Genomic DNA, 18,673 nt, shown 5'->3' on the forward strand with positions numbered 1-18,673 from the left:
GACACTGAAGACTGGAGTAATGATGCTGAAAAGCTTTGCATGACAGGAATAAATTACATTTTAAAATGCAATAAAATATTTTTAAAGAGACTTCTTTAAAAATATTAGTTTTACTGTTATCACAATTATGTATGCCGCAAGAACATCTTTTTAGTTGCTATAAATATTTAAGTATTCATATATAAACAAACTATGGCAAATAGGTTTTTCTTGCTTTCAGCATAAACTTTTAGACCTTAAGATCTCATTTTGCTTCTTAGAGTGAATTTGTTTTGTTTCAAGGATGTTTATATTAGAAAACAAGAACAATATTAAGAAAATTATTACATATTTGTCACATTCATAAATCATGGTATGTCACTCAGATACCCTATTCTTAACGTCAATATATCGCTAAGAAACTCAGTTGTATTTGGAGAACTTGATCAAAAAAGTGGCCTAATTTTACAGATGTTCATTAACATTGACTAGACTACTCACTCAGACCAACTAGCCGTTTGTTTGTGTAGTTGTACACACCCCTAAAATAATGTAGGGCAGGATTTGATTTTATACATCAGGAATCGATTAGAAAAAAAGCTGAAAAGAAGTGAAACATGTCAGGCTATTACATTATTGGTTAATGTTATTTTTTCCTACTGGGGAAATATTTTTCAGAGGAGGATAAAGCTATTACTAAAGTGCTGTGCTGTGCTGAAATGTTGTTTATTTATAGTTGCACCGTTGAGGAAAAGGAGCCTGATTAATTATCCTCAAATTTCTGAGTGTGATTTACTGGGAACAGCGTTATTTTCTCTCCCTCAGAGGACAAATTGAAGAATTTCAGCCCTGGTCTGTTGTCCAACGCCGGCCGGAGCCACCCACACCTCCACCTGCAGAGATGGATGAACTGAGCCGAAAACTGGCAGGTGCGACCCGTTTCATCACACACATATGCAATTAAACCGTAAACTGATAATAGACATTCACATGTCACACAAAAGGGGTCATCGGATGCAAAACATAACATAAATGTGTGTTGGAAGTGTGTGTACACATCCATCCTATAATGATAAAAATCCACGCTGTCAGAATGACGTAGTTCTGTACAGGCCGCTCCCACGATAGTTGATTGACAAGGGCCTCTTACCTTAGACCCGCCCTGAGTGAGCTGAGAGCTGCCCGCCATTGTGTCAGCTCCAGTGCAGGCGAAGACAAGATGTCTCCGATTAAGTGATTGAGGTGTTTTGTTGTTCGATGTAATTATGAATATAGTAGTCGTCATTTACTCCTGACATCTGAACCCCTGAAGAGGCAGAGGATTTAAGTTACTTTCGTTTTTGAATGGAATGCGCCGATCCCGTTCGCGCGCATCATTCGTGATCCAGCTTCATCTACAGAAGAAGTGAGTATAAGGGTTTTTTTATGAATCTTTGTAAATCGCCTTTCCTAATATGTGCTAGTTAGACAGTTTCACAGCTAAAGTTTACAGTCTGCTCGTCTCCCCACGGAAGAGAGGGGCGGGGGCAGCAGAGCTCATTAGCATTTAAAGCTACATGGACTAAAAACAGCTTGCTGAAAACAGAGCTGATTTTGACAGGGTAGGTTTTTTTACTCTACCATTGAGAAATTTTAAACAAAGTATGTTATAGACTTTTCATTAAGTCCCTAAAGAATCATATCAACTTGTGGAAAAAGGGCATCCGATGACCCCTTTAAACATAAAATCCCAATTGACTATATGAAATTTAGATGAAATGATACCTATAAATACAGTTGTGGTCAGAATCATTATCCCCTTAGTAAATAAAAGTCCTAGAAAATGTAAATATGAATGGGAATATACTTCAGAGATATTATATTCATACAAATGTTTAGGGGTGCTAATAACTGTGGCCACATTTTATTAGAGAAAATAATTAAATGATAATTATTCCCACTTTCAATTGTTTTACTTCAATGAAAGGTTAGATTTTTATAGATTTTTTTTAATGAAATATCACAGGGATAAACAATGCAATTTTATTTTCCACTCATATTTACCATTTACCCATTTTTTTTCTTGCTAGCATTTAAAGGGATAGTCCACCCAAACATGAAAATTCTGTTATCATTTACTCAGCCTCAAGTTGTTGCAAACCTGTATGAGATTATCTCTTTTGTTGAGCACAAAAGAAGATATTTTGAAGAATTTTAGTTGGCAAACATTTGACTTCCATAGCATGGAAAAAATACAATGGAAGTCAATGGCTACTGCCACCAGTTTGCAAATGTGAACTATCCCTCAAGATAGGATTGATTGTGCAAAACATTTTTATATATATTTTTGTCACTGGAAACTTGTCATATCGCACCTGGTTTGGACAAGGGATGATAAGGAATAGTGGGTGACCGGTCATGTACATGCTGCGATTCACATAGTCCCGTACAAGTGCACTCTCTCCAAAAAGTTGGAGAAATGATCTGTAAGAGTCACTGCAGAGGGCAGTTTTCCTCTCTCAGCCGGCAGCTCGGATCCATCACTGCGTTCCTGAAGGGTAATCACAGAGCTCTTATTACACTGGAGGGAGGGCGATGGTCTGACAGAGCACTCCGACAGCTGATTGAGAGAAGTTTCTAGGTGCTGCTGGGAGGCTGGTTGATCACAGCTGTCAAAGAACTGACCACCTTTAGCTTTTCCCAAACAGCCCCATGATGAGCACCGTCTCTCTTCATTGGCACCAGCCCGAGCCTGTTGCGTCTTTTCTAAAGCCCATTTCCATGATGCTCACGGCCAAAACACTTTTCAGTCACTTTTTCGAATGCAAAGCTGTCTTTCTGATGGTTCGTCTGATTTGGATTCTGCTGTTTGGTCGACAGCTTGTCTTGATTCTTCCTGCATTTAAAAACATGACATTCACAAAGCATTTCACTTTTGTAATGTGACATTTTTCTGACTGCAACGCTGTAAAAATTATACGATCAGTAAGTTATTGCAACTTATGTTTTTACATTAACTCATCAAAATAAGCAATTGACCTTGAGTTGCTCACTGTTTTTGTCTTTATTTGTATTGGGGTTGAATACTTAGGGATATTTTGCTCTGTTTTGTTTGGATTCAGGAAATGTAATAAAATAAATTATATTGCACATCCTCTCAGGATACCTGGAATCAGTGTTACAAGTACCACAGGCACATCGTTTTTCCATTTTTGAAGCATAAACCCCATAAAACCGATGCAACCTTCGGATCTTCCTATGTTTCTCTATGGCACTGAATCCTAAAGATGTCCGAGAGTTCCTCTCCCCATGCAACTGATACTCGACTGCCACTGGATAGTCTGCGTTCGAGGGGAGGGGCTTACCTATAGGTCAATTGCATGTTTTTTAAGTTATATGAAATTCAACTTGATCTTTTTTAGTTGGTTTAATGTAATTTAAGTTGAAATGACTTGTACAACCAAGTTGATTATACTTTAAAATTTAAGGCAGCAAATGAACTAAACGTTTTTAAGCTGTAATAATTTTTTATGCTGAAAAGAATATGCGGCAAAAATTTAGTAAGATCATTAAATAATTGTTTCTGGTATTTCAAAGGTGGAAAATTTGTTATACTCCACCATTCAAAAGTCTTAAGCTCACCAAGGTTGCTTTTATTTGATCAAAAATATAGTAAAAACAGTAGAAAGTTCAAAAGATTTTTTTTTTATGGAATAAATTATTTAAAAAAAACATATATTTAAAAAAAAAACTGTAACATTATCTCTTTACTTTTGTTAAAAGTATTCAAATCTTACTGGCACTAAATCTTTAAACAGTAGTGTATTTTGAAATATTAAGATTTTGTATAGTAGTAAGTAGAAGTAATATGCATGAATTAATTATGGGGTATTTATTCAGAAAATAAATAGGCAAAACAATTTGATTTAATGTCTTCAAAAAATACATTTTCACAGGGCATGGACTGAAATATAAATTTAGAGATCTGTCACTCTGTATTATGAATAAATACGTTCATACTGATCATTGAGCTGATTTAATTTCAGTGTTTAACTCTTAATATAAATCTGTTTTACTGCGTCTCTGATTTGCAGCAGAGCGGATGGAGTTGCATAAATACTTTACCTCTCTCTTCATGATCGCTCCCGCTGAGGATGCTGGGAAAGCGGACAGCCCTGCAGAATCCTGTTTAAGCATCATAGAGTTAGATGAGGTAATTCTGAACCCCTCCACCCTAGTTTCCGTAATGGACTGCTGGGCAATAGCCAGCAAATGACTCCTCAGTGATGTTTCCTTACACTTATCATTCTGTCTTTTCCAATTTCTTCTGTCATTGTTTATTTAGTTTCGTTTTTTTTGTCACTTAAATTTTTCCAGATGGTTGAAGACGCTACAATATACAGATCCTTTGGAGTCAAACAGGGAAATGAGAGCAAAATGTAAGAAAGACAAGATCAAGGCGAAAAACCGAGACTTTTTGAAAGGAAGCGACATAAAAGTTCACAGTTGGAGTGTCATCTTGAAACAACAATATAATTGAAGTAGCTGTGTTTTTCTCAACTCAGAACTGACACAAATACAGTGTCATCTTGACATTTACATTTATATCAACCACAACTAGTCTGAACTGTGGGAGCAAGTTGTTAGATGTTATATATGCATGTCTGTTTTCTTCCTTAAGGTTTGCAGCTGTTGGAAATGGAGGAGATTTTGGATATTCGGTTTTACCTTCCACACCGTGCTTCTCTGAGATGACCAAAGGATCCGTCGGTGAATATAATTCTGATGTAAAGATCAACTCTTCTCCTGAGATGTGGCCGCTGTCTCAAGAGGCTGTACAATCTTCGTCATCATTGCCGAGATCAGAAAGCTTTTTTCCACTTCAGACGAGGCTTCAGAGATCACAGCACCTGTCGACTACCTCAGACTCATTTCTGTCAAATTCACGAACAGGAGGCCAGAAAGTGGAACTCTGTGACTCTCCAAAACCAATCCCATGGACAAGATCTTCTGCAGCACAAAAGGACAAATCCTCAGAGCTTCTGCCAACATCATCTCCTTCACTCCCAAAAACCAAATTAAATCAAACTCTCGCAGGCTTTGAGGACCATATTTCCACTGTCAGCCTCTCTCCTGGTGGAATACCATCTGTTAGGTCTTCTCAATGTCATTCTCCTGCTTTTCTCATCTCTAAACAAAGTCCAAAACCTCCAGATTCTCCGTCCCCAAGGTCTAGATCAGTTTCTTCTCCAGTAAACCCAATCCAATCCAGACCTGCTCATTCAACACCTGTTTCTGAACCGAAATTAGCTCAGCTGTCTCCAGAACGTGCCATCGCTTCCCCAAGTGCTGCAGTTCCTTCATTAAAGCTGTCACTTAGAGAATCATCACAGTCTGGATTAGTCTCAGATAGAAGTATACCTACTACGCCTATTTATGACTCCATCAGGTCCTCTACGCCGAGGGTCAAATCTTCTCATACTGAGGATCATCATTCACCTCCAGCCTCCAAATGGTTAAAAGGCTCACGGAAGTCACCCAAATCCACAATGCTCTCCTTACAGCTGAGCATGTCAGGTTAGTATAACTTCTATTGGTAAATTTTAATTGAAGATGTCTTAACATTGAAAATGATAGTCAGCTGTATCTAACTGCAATTTTGTTTGTCTTCCATGATGTGCTTGAGCCACTGTGTTCATAATTATCCTTTCGAAAGTGTTTGTGAGTGATTAAGACCGTTTCCTATGTAATTAATAGCAGTTTAAATATTTTTAAAACCAACATACGACTCAAAGCTGTGCATTACAGTGTTTTTTCCATGTTTAAGGGGTATTTTTCAGCAAAGTTAAAGCCTTTAACATTTAACCAAGGGAAAAACGCTGTAACATACATAGAATAATATTTGCTAGAATATTTGCAGGTTACTAAAGGTATGTTGTTGCTAGGATATATATATATATATATATATATATATGATAAGTAAAGTTGTAGTGTAATATATGAGACAGGTATGAATTATAAATTTGAGCTTAAATATTTTTATTATTTGAGAATAAAGAAGACAAGGAGTGACAACAGAGACATGAAACAATAGCTATGAGGATATAAGATGTGTAGGACAATTATTCAGTTTATCATCTTTGTACAAAAATATTTGACAGTCGAATGATTGACCAATCCAAATCAAGTATTCCAAAGAGCTGTCTGATAAACATTAAAAACACCTCCTAAATGACAAAAACCTGATTTCCACCATCCCTTGGGGTCCAGCACATCTGCATCAGAGAGTAAAGATGATGAGAAAACACCAGTGTAGGCATCAGCCTTCATTCACACAGTGGTTGTTTCTGCTGTATTTGCTGACTAGCAGAGTGATGGAAACTTCAAGCTGTGTAGGATAAGCATTATTAATGCAGGAGGCAGCAGACGGGAAGCAGGGAAAAGAAACACACAAGCTCTGCAAGACCATGTCCAGGCGGCTCGCTGCGAGCGTTAGATAAGGGCGCGCGTTTGCATCCTCACTGCTGGCCTCCTGCCGGAACATCTCCTCTCTGCCTCTATGTTTTCTCTCCTCCTGTCCTCATGGTTTCTCCTCTCTCACTATTTGTCATTGCTCAGATTCAGAAGAGGAAATGACAGGTGAAGATGCTTGCCGGATGCCCAGTGAGGAAGACTCATCTGATGAAGAACTGAGACGAATCACAGATGCAGAAGAACAAAAGAATGGCTTTCCCTATCCATGCCCCACCACAACCCCTCCGGCAGACCTTCATTTCACTTTCACAATGTTTTCAAAGTCAGAAAATGACAGCACAGAACCAGACCTTTTTACAGGATCTTGTCAGGTGATCAGATACCTTTAGATTTCTCAGCCTCAGTTACTTGTAACAGGTTACCCATATTAGACCAGTCTCTTATACTCACCAAGTTCACATTAATTTAATCAAGAAAACAGTAAAAACTGAAATATTATATAAATGCTGCACTGTAAAACCTGATAAGTTAAGAATACTCAAAACATTTGAGGAAAGTTATTGCTTCAAAACATTTGCGTAAACTAACTTCCTTTTTTTTAAGTTAGTAGAGCTTAAAATTTTTATGGCAAGTGGGGCGGGGCTGAGAGCAATGGGAGCCAAGCCTCGCTTCCATGAGCCCACCCCACTCATCACAAAGATAATTATATATAACTTGCTTCCATAAACAGCACATTCTTTCAGATCTTTAAAGTTAAGTGCTAGTTAGCAGCACACTGTCACGTGCCAATATAGTTATCTAAAAGACTCACGGTGCTTGCATGTAAATAGTCAAACAACATGCTGTATTTGGGGTCTTTTAGTTTTGCTGTCCATTCTCAACCTAACCACAGGCTCTACTGTTCACCACAACAGTAACATTACAAAACCAACATAACTGAAACCTATGTAAATCCTAACATAACACAGTATTTATGTACTAACTTATGTCTCTGTTAATCTTGTAGAAAAATACACAAAATGAACACATAAATTCTACATTTATTTTCCTTGTTGTTTGATGCAAAGCATGCTGGGAACTAGAAAACACAATCATTTTAAGTCCACCTTACTACAACGACATTTTGAGTTTACAGAACTTATTTCAATTATTTCAACTTAAGTCCAATGAACTTTCATTATTATTTGAGTGAAAGTAACTAATTTCATTTAATTCATTTCACTGTTCAGTTTTACAGTGTGATTTGCTTGTCAAAAATATTCCTTATTATTATCAATGTTGAAATATCCATAATATATATATATATTTTTTTGTTGTGGAAACCATGATACTTTTTTTTCAGGATTATTTGATGAATAGAAAGTTCAAAAGAACTATGTTTATTTGAAATATAAATCTTATTTAACATTATAAATGTCTTTATAGTCATTTAATGCATCCTTGCTGAGTATTAATTTCTTTAAAAAAAAAAAATTCTGTTCCCAAACTTTTGTTAGTCTATAGATTTTATGAAGATGGAAATGCAGCCACAATGATATACATGCACTTTCACCGACTCTGCTGGAAATATTAAATGAAAAACAGAGTATGAGAACTATGAAATGAATTCTTTAGTTCATACTGAATGGCCTTGCTGGAAACTCTCATATATTAAGGACTTGATCAATTAGATATTACTCCTATGTGATTTAATGGCAGATTTCATGCTGTGTTAGAGGTAATGGCAGGAAAAGGCACCCACTACTCTCACATTTACTCAGCTGATGAGGGGCAAGAGGAAACAGAGCCATCAAGTCGGCTGCAAATGGACTATCAGGGTTTAATAGCGTAACAGAAAAAGAGAAAAGAAAATGAATTATATTGAACACCTGAAATTAAATGTCTGATCAGAAAGTGGCCTTATCTCTGCTCTTTTGTCTGGCGATCAGAAAATTTGTGTCCTTAATTACCACCCGCCGATTCTTTTTCCCTTACCTCATTTTCCATTTAAAGGACACGGTCTGGGACTCAATCAAAACATAATTGTTTCTCATTTCCTTTCAGTTTAAAAATATGATTTTTGTTCTTTTAAAAAGATTTCTGTCTGTCTATGTGCTCCATCTGAAATTGACAAATTAAATTTGGCCTAATTTAACCTCCGTAAGAGAGAGAGAGAGAGAAAAAGAAACGTGCTTAAATGCCCAAAAGTGAGCAAAAGATGACCATAAACAGGTAGAGTACACTAGTTATATTCCTTTAAATGAAATAAATACTTTTATTTAGCCAGGATGCATTAAACTGATCAAAGGTGACAGTAAAAATATTTACGTTGTAACAAAATTTCAAATAAATGCTGTTCTTTTGAACATTCTATTCATTAAAGAATGCTGAAAATATATATATCCTGGTATATTAAGCATATTAGAATGATTTCTGAAGAATCATGTAACACTGAAGAATGGACAGGGATGCAAATGCATCATGGGTGAAAAAGATGACAAAGACACGCAACCCCCCCCCCCCCCCAACAAAAAGCAAATTTTTTTCAAAAACGTATACAATATTTAAAAGCCTTATTATTTTTAACTTTACAGCTGTGCAGTAAAATTCACTTTAAAAATGCACTTTTCATCCATGGAGATGACAAAAAAAGTGCTTAAAAACCTTGTGGAAAACAAAAACTTTTGAGATGACAATTGCATGGAATTACCATCATATGCAGTAGATGGCAGCAGAGGATCACTCAATAACTCAGTTGCTATTTCCACTCCCTAGTTTTCAGGTCTTGATTTTGAATTTATTATAAAATGGTGATTATAACAAATCTTAGTAGTGTACTGTACAGAAGTAGTATAGCAAGTATAATTAAATAATAATGCATTTTAAATATTTTGAAGTATTTTTAGATTTATTTTAAAAACTACATTTTTTAAACATTGCCTTAAAAAGGACACATCAAAAAGAATGTTTTAACTGTAGAAGCTGCTAAATATATTCAGCCAACACAGACTTGTTGCTGTTGTAGTTTAGTTACTCTAAATTTACTCTGCATCACTAAATACACAGGTCTTTTTGACATCGGTTTGTCAGATAGATCGTTCCGCCCAGTTATCACTGTCAATCATAGCAATGACTGACGGAACAAGTTAGTAGATTCACTCATGGAATTTTTTACACTCGCGTTTGTCACTCTTGAAACAGTATACGTGGACGTTTGGTCCTCTTAGACAAACAAAACTCTTCTTCAAATTGTCAATGGATTATGTAGAGATTCTAGAAAAACAGAGCAATGCACTTATAGTGCAACTGACCGAGCTTACTCGCATGAAAACTCCTGATAAATCAATGACTTTCTTATTTATATGAATCTTATTTACACCGTCTGTATACGTTTTGTCTCTCTCTAATTATATAAGGTAAATCTGCAAGCGTCTAAAACTCTGTAAACTTATGAAAACAAAAACTTAGTTCAGAGGGGATTCTTCTGATTAATCTACAGAAAACACCTCTGACGGGCCATTGCTTTCAACAGAGATGCCAGTGATTGGCTACAATACTCAACTCTTCAACAACATGTAAATAAACTTGTGGTTTTGTAATTCAAAACCAGAGCGTGCACGCAAAAACACACTGGAGCATTTAAAAGTGGTTGACTACAAGGGTACAGATATGAATTGGTACTAATGGTACTGTAAAAAGACTCCAAAAAAAAACACTTTCTCATTGGATCGACACAAATATCGTAGGTGACCTATTTTTATCTCAAAAAGGTGAGGAGTTTGCATCTATGATGGAGTAATGATGCTGAAAATTCAGCTTTTTATCACATAAATTCATATTCAAATAGAAAGCAATTGTTTTAAAGTGGAATAATGTTTTACAGTATTACTGATTTTACTTTTACTGTAGCCTTGGCAAGTGTTACTGTATTAAAATAGATTTTCATTGCATGACACCATATGACATGGATATATAATATGAGTGTATGTGTGTGTATATATATATATATATATATATATATATATATTTACAATTAATCTGGTTCTTATTCAAAAACAAACAGCAGTTTCAGAATTCACTCTTTTATTATATATTTTAATATATATTTTGCATAATGCAACATTAGCCCTTAATAATTAGTAAAACTTATCAATATAATGTAAAAAGAAAGGAAAAATAAATACTCAAATTTCAGTCTTGCATAATACTACAAATACTACAACTGCAGAAAATAAAAGACTAAAACATTAAAAGGTCTTTCTGACCTTAAACTTTTAAAGGTTAGCATATATGGCACCGAGATAAATGTGAAAGATAACAGATCATTACACATATTAGCCTTTTGATTACAGTTTTTCTTAGTTATTTATTATTTATCACGGTCTCATGACAATTACCATCCAGACATTTTTGTACTTTAAGCCTGACAGAAATTGAAAACTAATTCAACATATAAGAGAAGTATTCAAGTCATTGTTTGTATACATTGCATTTTTATGTAATTTTGAAGACATTATTTTTGTCATGTCATGGACCCACTAATGACTGATGTTGTTTCTAATTATTTTTCTTCTCCCCACAGGCCGTCCATTCTGTAGCCCAGCGACAGGACATCCAGCCGGGGCAATACCAAGACCTAGAGGGGATCCTGACTTTGGGTCTGGACCCCGGAGTCCTCCAGCCCAGCTCAGCTCCAGCGCAAACCTCTAGAGAAGAGCAGAACCACACAGGGAGTTCACTAGGTATATAGAGAAACAAGATAAAGTTCTGGCAAAACAAAGCCATATATTGCTGAGGATTAGAGGGCAAGATACAGGTATTAAAACAAGCAGAAATTCTCAGCAAGCAGATTATCTCCTTTACACACAAGTCAAGTCAAGTCACCTTACTTATATAGCGCTTTTTACGATGCAAATTGTGTCAAAGCACTGCACAATATAAAAAAAAAAGGAAAATAAAGTGTCAATAAGTTTGAATAGTGTCTTTGCAATAATGTCGGCGATATCGCTGGAAATGAAGCGTCCCCAACTAAGCAAGCCAGAGGCGACAGCGGCAAGGAACCAAAACTCCATAGGTGACAGAATAGAGAAAAAAACCTTGGGAGAAACCAGGCTCAGTCGTGGGGCCAATTCTCCTCTGGCCAAACAAACCAGCAGTTCAGTTCCAAACTGCAGCAAGTCAGGTTGAATGGGCTCAGCTGGTTCCAGTGGTCTTTTCCGATGGCTGTCTAAGTGGCGGGGTCCTCAATGGGGATCTGTCTCTGGCGTTCATCCAGGTGTTTGGCCTCTGCCTACGATCAGGGACACATACAAGCACAAGTATGCTTAATATGAGTTTTATTAGAAATGACAGAGCTCTGTTGAGTTAAGATCTGACAGAGGTTAACAATTTCACAATGAATTCTGCTGTGGAAACTCTCGAAATCAACAAAGTCTGAACCCTCATAATGGATCAGATGCCATTTTAAGAACATATGCACTACTGTTTCAAAAGTTTGGGGTCGGCAAGACTTTTCAATGTTTATAAAAGGAGTCTCTTATACGGTCTCTGAAGCCTGTATTTACTGTATAAAAAAATACAGTAAAAACAGCAATGTTGTGAAATATTTTTACAATTTAATATAACTAAACAATACTAGTAATTTATTCCTGTCATGCAAAGCTGAATTTCAGCAGCATTACTCCAGTCTTCAATGTCACATGTTCCTTCAAAAAATATTTATAATATGCTGATTTGCTGCTCAAGAAACATTAAATGTTATTATCGCTATTGAATGCAGTTTTGTTCAAGATTCTTTGATGAACAGAAAACAAAAAAATATAAATATTTTGTAACATTTATAAATGCCTGATCATTGTAATGCCTCAGTGCTAAATAAAATCATTTATTTCAAAAAACAACTTTTGAACAGTAGTGTACACGCTCCTCAAAAGTCATGCCTCTAAAACCTTACCGCAAATGCAATACGAGTTGTTAGTTAACACATCCGCTGTGCGCTATTTACATCTTTCCCAAAACAAATACATCCTTTATGCTTTAATAATAGAGATAAGACATTTAGAATGCAGTGCGTATGTGGTTCCAGCACTAATATATGACCGTGCTTTAATGAAAACCACAGACATCTCTCTTAACAGTGCATTTTGCGCCGCTCGGGTTATTTAGATACCTAATTATTGCATACTTAGATAGATTGGCCATTGAAGAGAGCTGCTAGCTTACAGATGAGAGTAAATTATGCCTCTCTTATACATTCATTCATTTCCTGGCATTATCCTTTAGCTCCTCAGTGTTAATGTGCTACCTTGGCGAGGCCATTAGCTTGACTGTAAACACTAATATTTCTTTTTAAACAGCTCTATTTAAAGCCGTTATTTGAGTATGCAGAAACTAAATATGCAAAAGGCATTTTTTATCTAATATACCGTAAAAAAAGAAGCACCTGTTTGGTTCGTTGAGCTTCAAGGTTAATGAAAACAGGACAAATAAGTCCCGGTTTCAGTTCCGTCTCTGTCATCTCTGTGTTTATTGGCTGGCGAGTCTCTCCATCAATTTCCTGCAGTCTTTTCCTTTTCCCATCTTTTTTGTCTCTGTCACAGACGAGCCGTTTTTATCGGCCTGTCTGTGCATTTGCAATCCCTGACGTGCACTGACAGGAGAAGCGGCCAGTCGACTGGAAAAAGGCTTAATTACAGCAGGCGTTTAAGATGGCGATGGAAGGCACACGTTTAACCTTCAACCGCTCACTGTCTGCATGACAAGTCAGGCTGTCGCAGACGCATGGGGTTTTCCAGCTAAAGTTTGGAGTTTGTTACCGGTTGCTGGTTTGAAGCCCAAAATGAGTGAGCCATGAAATGCTATTGTGTCCTTGAGAAAGTCACTTTAACCCCAGGTTAGATCAGTCCCTGTAAAGAGTGTACTGCAAGTCACTTACGATAATAGTGAATATCTAAAACCTGTCAAGAACATAACTAGGTCACATTTCACACCAAAATCAAAAGAAATAAATAAGAAATTATATTTTGCCTAAAGAAAACAAAGCCTATTTGCATTAACATTAAGATCATTTGCACTGTCACAATTTTTAATGAAACTTAAGTACATTGTCCCATAAAATTCTTATTACTGTAATCAGGGTTATTATAGTTAACAAAAAACTAAAACTGAAACTGAAATTAATTCATCAAAGAAATAAATTAGTTTAATTATTAGTTTAACATGTAATAAAAAAAAAAAAAAAAAAAAAAAAAAATATATATATATATATATATATATATATATATATATATATATATATAATAAAAATTAATGTAAAACTGTGTAAACGTGTGTGCATATATTAAAGCTTTAATAATTTTCTTGTGTTTTGTAATTTTTTTATATATTTTTATGTATTAATAAATATAACAACAAAATTACAAAATGTTTTACTTAAATTAAAATGAAAATAAAAAATAGAAATAATATATAATATATTTCTAACATGATATATTTCCTTATTTTTTCTTTTAGCATCCAAAAGTTGCATGAAAATGAGGCAAAATATTTTAATGTTTCATGCAGTGCAAAATCAGCTGGTATTGTGGAAATTTTTATCATGAAATAATATTACCACCGTAATTCTTACCTTAGCCTTTCTTGATGGTGATGAAGAGAAGTGCACGCAGAGGTCAGATAGCTGTTCACACGAATGCTGTTTGTAGGTTTTTGAAAAGAAGGACCAACTTACTTTTACTGGCACAAAAAACTTTTGCAACTTTTGTGTTTGTTTGAATGTGGTCCCTTTGAGTACCTTTAATCTAAGTCTGCATCTACTGGGATGCTTTTAGACAGTTTACATGTTTAGTGTTGATATGTAGAGCTGTGATGTATAATAATTCATGGACTTTCTTCAGTAAACTGTATGTTAGCTTTGATAGTGGATTATCTACAAGACCAAATCTTGATGGTTGTGTTGCTGTGTGGAGTTCTCATTGTTTGTTTTATTTGTAGTTGTAGGGCAGGAGTCCTGGAGATCCAGCAGCAGCCTTCAGCATCACGCAGAGGAAGAGCTGGTCGCTGCGCTGATGAACGCTCGGCCCGTCAGTAGCACCCCTCGTCCCCTTACACCAGGCCGTAGCAGAGTGTCATCACACAGGCTGTGTTTCTCAGGTAATTTGCTTTCATTTCTGGTACAACACCAGACATGGGTGTAGACACCAGATTTAATTTGATGTGAATGAAAAAGAGGCTGTGAAAAATATAACTTCATTCTGTTGCGTATGTCATACTGGTGTATCAATCTTTCAGAAAAGAAAACATTGAAAATATCTTTCCTGTTGACATGTTGTGTCAAATCTTCTTTCTCATCATTTTAAGCCTCCTCTCAGGCTGTCTATCAAAAAAGGCCAAAAATAAACTTTTGAAAACAAAATGCTCAGAGAAATTCTGTAAAACATGGAATGCGATTTGTTTCTAATCTTTTTGAAAGAAGTCTCTTATGCTCAAGGCTGCATTTATTTGAACAAAATGCAGTAATATTCTGAAATATTATTAAAATTCAAAATAGCTGTTTTCTATCTTAATATAATTTAAAATGTAATTTATTTCTGTGAATTTATGAAGCTGAATTTTCAGCATCATTACCCTCTAATATCCTGATTTGCTGCTCAAGAAACATTTATTATTATTATCAGTGTTCAAAATAGTTGTGCTGATTAATAGTGTTGATTTGAAAAGCATTTGAAAAATAGAAATCTATTGGAACATTATAAACTGTCACTTTTGATCAATGCATTCATCCTTGCTGAATAAATTCATTTCTTTCAAAAGAAAAAAAACAAAAAAATGATTGACCCCAAAGTTTGAAAAAGTAGAATCCCAAGTAAGATTTAAGAGCAAGAATTATATATATATCTATATATCTAATAATAGAATGCACAAGTCATATGAACTACTTTTATGGTACTTTTTTAATCCTGTTTTGAGTTTGAAAGGCATTGGTCGCTGTCTGCTTATTTTGAATGGACAAGAAACTATATATATATATTTTTTTTATCTTAAATGTTCCAAGGTAAAAAGAAATTCGAACTGGTTTGGCAGTGAGTGACAATGACAATGACTAGGCTAAACAATGACAGAATTTGAATCGTTTGAGGTGAACTGTCTCTTTAATTGAAGCTATCAATCGCATTTTCCAAATCAGGGCCCTTAGAAAACAGTCTGAGTAAAATAAAACCTTCATCACTCTTCTTAATTTCCCTTCTGTGTTCAGACTTAATCCAGACTTGTACGGCTAAATCTGTGTTTAAAATGTTGAGCCGGTCTGATGTCGCATCTTTGGCGTGACTAAACGATCATTTATAGAGAGCCTCGGCCAACCCTTCGGACATGGCGTTACGGCCAATGGGACATCAATAACATGGCTGTAGAAGAGTGGTGCCGGCGCTCGGCCGTGGCGTGATTTATTGGCTCGCGCGTGTAATTAAAGCCGAGCTGATTCCTGAGCTTTCTGCGCCAGCACACACGGCTGAGGTTTCATAAAGAGATTACTGTGTTGCTGCGTGCGGGAGTGCAGGGAACCCGGCCAACGGCGCGCTCCTCAATCTCTCGGCTCAGCTCAGCTAGCTAGCTCGTGCTTTCTCTACCTCTCGACACGTCTTCCTCGCTGTCTCTCGGCTCATCACTTGCAGGTCTGCAGAGGAGGGAAAAATAATCTGTTTAACAGCATGACAGCTGTGATTTCGGCTGGTGCAAATCAAAGCGTCAGATATCCGTCCATCCTCTCTTGCCTGCTTTTCTCTTTCTCTCCCGTTCATTCTCTGTATATCTCATATACTTGTGTCAGGTTCGACACGCTAGATTGAGCCTTTTGCATCAGAGGATACTCAAAGCCGTCGGCCTCCCGAGTCCAAATCGTGGGAAGCGATATCAGCTAATACATGATCACTCCTGCTATGTCACCTGGGCATTTCACTACTAAATATGTCTTTTCAGTCAATGAATCATTAGCTTCTACAGTACTGTTCAAATGTTTGAAATAATAGTTTTGTGCAAGGATGCATTAAATTGATCAAAAGTGACAGTAAAGAGTTGTATAATGTTACAAAATGTTTCTACGCTGTTCATCAAAGAATCCTGAAAGAAATACTAGAATATTAAGCCACACAACATTACTAAGCCATTTTCAACAATGATAATAATAAGAAATGTTTCTTGAGCAGCAAATCAGCATGCTGAAAATTCAGCTTTGCATGACAGGAATAAATTATATTTTTAAATATATTACAATAGAAACCAGTTATTTTAAATTGTAAAAATATTTCACAATATTATTGTTTTTACTGTATTTTAATCAAATAAATAAAGTTTCAAAAATCTTACACAACCCAGACTTCTGACTGAATTTTTTAGTTATATCAACTTAATAAATGACTAGTAATCCATTTATTTCACCTATAAATGTATTTTTTATTGCTTGATAACTCCCACAAGTTGACAAAATAGTAGATCTTCTGAATCTTATGATACTTAAACACTGTATTTGAAGGAATCTGATGAGTAAATGCTTTGACTCCCCAATTTATGCATTAAAACTCACTGGTGTAATGACACTACACTGATTCAAAAGATTCAAAAGTGTGAATCAGTTTCCTCGACACTACTGTAATGTTAGCTGAGCGCTGCTCGGTGAACATAGAGTAGTCTAATTGAGTTCACTTCACTATCAGCAAGAGAAAGATCACACAAGACAAGAAGAAACTAGGGAATATAATGAAAAAAAGTCACGTAGAAGAGAGAAGTGTGTGAGTGTGTTATTGTGATTTGCTGGATCAGAGAGCATTTAAAGCTCTGTTTGATTGAAGCTGATTAGGCCAGCGTGTGACAGTAAATAATACTGACCCCACTAACTTAAGCCACCAATCCCAGCACTGTCTTTCTGTGTGCATTTCCGTCAGTCGCTTTAACATCTCTTTTTTTTCCCTCTATATTTCTCCTTAGTCACAGTTATTAGTGTTACTGTAGGCAACCATCACTATTACTGTTGCTCATACTTGGCGTTAGAGATCCGTACAAACCACTAACCATAATTATTGTGTAACTCATGCTGACATGAAGGATTCCTCAAGTCACAGGGTGTGTTATTTAGCAGCCGTTTTTTCTTGTTTCTCTTTTATTCTTTTTTTAGGCACCATAAGCAGATGTTCTCCCATCTCTTCTCGGCCCCTGAGTGCCGGGACTCGTCGGCCACTGTCTCGTGCCGCTCAGGAGATCATGGAGGTCCAGACCGTGGAGCAGCTCGATCTCCAGGACTCTGATGAGGATGAGGAGGATTGCCTGGCTCTGGCCTGTCTTGAGGAAGAGTTCAGACATATGAGCACTACACCATTAGATGAGAGTGAGGACTAGATTTGTCTGGACTGCAATTACACAAATGAAGGATTTTGATAGATTTTTTTAGAAGTAGTAATAATAATTGATTTTATTAAAAATGTGTAATATAAATAGAGGACCAGAAGATATAAAAGTTAGATCTGTAGTTGTGCTTAATCCATTTATCTGTCTATCTATAAAATTGCTTTTAATTTGACTATTTATTTTACTTTCTTTTTTACATTATATTGGAATAATTTGCTAATTATAAAGGGCTTAATGGTGCATTATGCAAAAATAAAAATATACATGAAATATTCATTACATTTTGTTTCTTATTGAATGAGAACCAGATTTTTTGTTTTTAAATGTACTCATGTCCATATCATATGAACTGCAATGAAATTCTATTTTAACCCCTTCTCAAGCACCCACAATTTTGGCATGGAGACATAAATGACATACCCAAAATAAAAAGATGCTGCTCATGAGCTTTCTGACTAGATACATAATCAGCATGTGTACAAGGCTTACACATCAGAAATATATTCCCCATCCTTTCCTATCAAAATGCATGCTACGGATGCGAAAACAGAAAATCGAACCTGATCTGAATTTTTATTTTTTTGACGGACGAACGTTTTGGAGGCAATGTGCAAACGTGATTGACACAACGTGAGGTCGTATTTATTTTTTAACGTGCAAAAATCAAATAATTGTTTCTATTTTTCAATTTTTTCAAATGTAATTTATTCCTGTGATGCAAAACTGAATTTTCAGCATCATTCCTCCAGTCTTCAGTGTTACATGATCCATCAGAAATCATTCTAATATACTGATTGCTGCTCAAGAACATTTCTGATTATTATCAATGTTGAAAACGGTTGTTCCATATTTTTGTGGAAACACT

At 35.8% G+C, this 18,673-nt stretch overlaps 1 protein-coding gene across 1 annotated transcript in view; it reads left to right on the forward strand.

The window, feature by feature from the left end:
* Positions 1-18,086, forward strand: part of zbbx (zinc finger, B-box domain containing) — a 46,796-nt gene extending 28,710 nt beyond the window's left edge. Inside the window, exons 11-18 of the mRNA XM_079373500.1 lie at positions 805-908; positions 4,053-4,171; positions 4,336-4,397; positions 4,640-5,535; positions 6,577-6,803; positions 10,994-11,153; positions 14,404-14,562; positions 17,579-18,086. Coding sequence (XP_079229626.1) covers positions 805-908; positions 4,053-4,171; positions 4,336-4,397; positions 4,640-5,535; positions 6,577-6,803; positions 10,994-11,153; positions 14,404-14,562; positions 17,579-17,799 — 1,948 coding nt within the window. The 3' untranslated portion in view covers positions 17,800-18,086. The remainder of the gene's footprint in view (positions 1-804; positions 909-4,052; positions 4,172-4,335; positions 4,398-4,639; positions 5,536-6,576; positions 6,804-10,993; positions 11,154-14,403; positions 14,563-17,578) is intronic.
* The last annotated feature ends 587 nt before the right edge of the window (positions 18,087-18,673 follow it).

This window comes from Barbus barbus (assembly GCF_936440315.1).
Source record: "Barbus barbus genome assembly, chromosome: 23".
Lineage (NCBI taxonomy): Eukaryota > Metazoa > Chordata > Actinopteri > Cypriniformes > Cyprinidae > Barbus > Barbus barbus.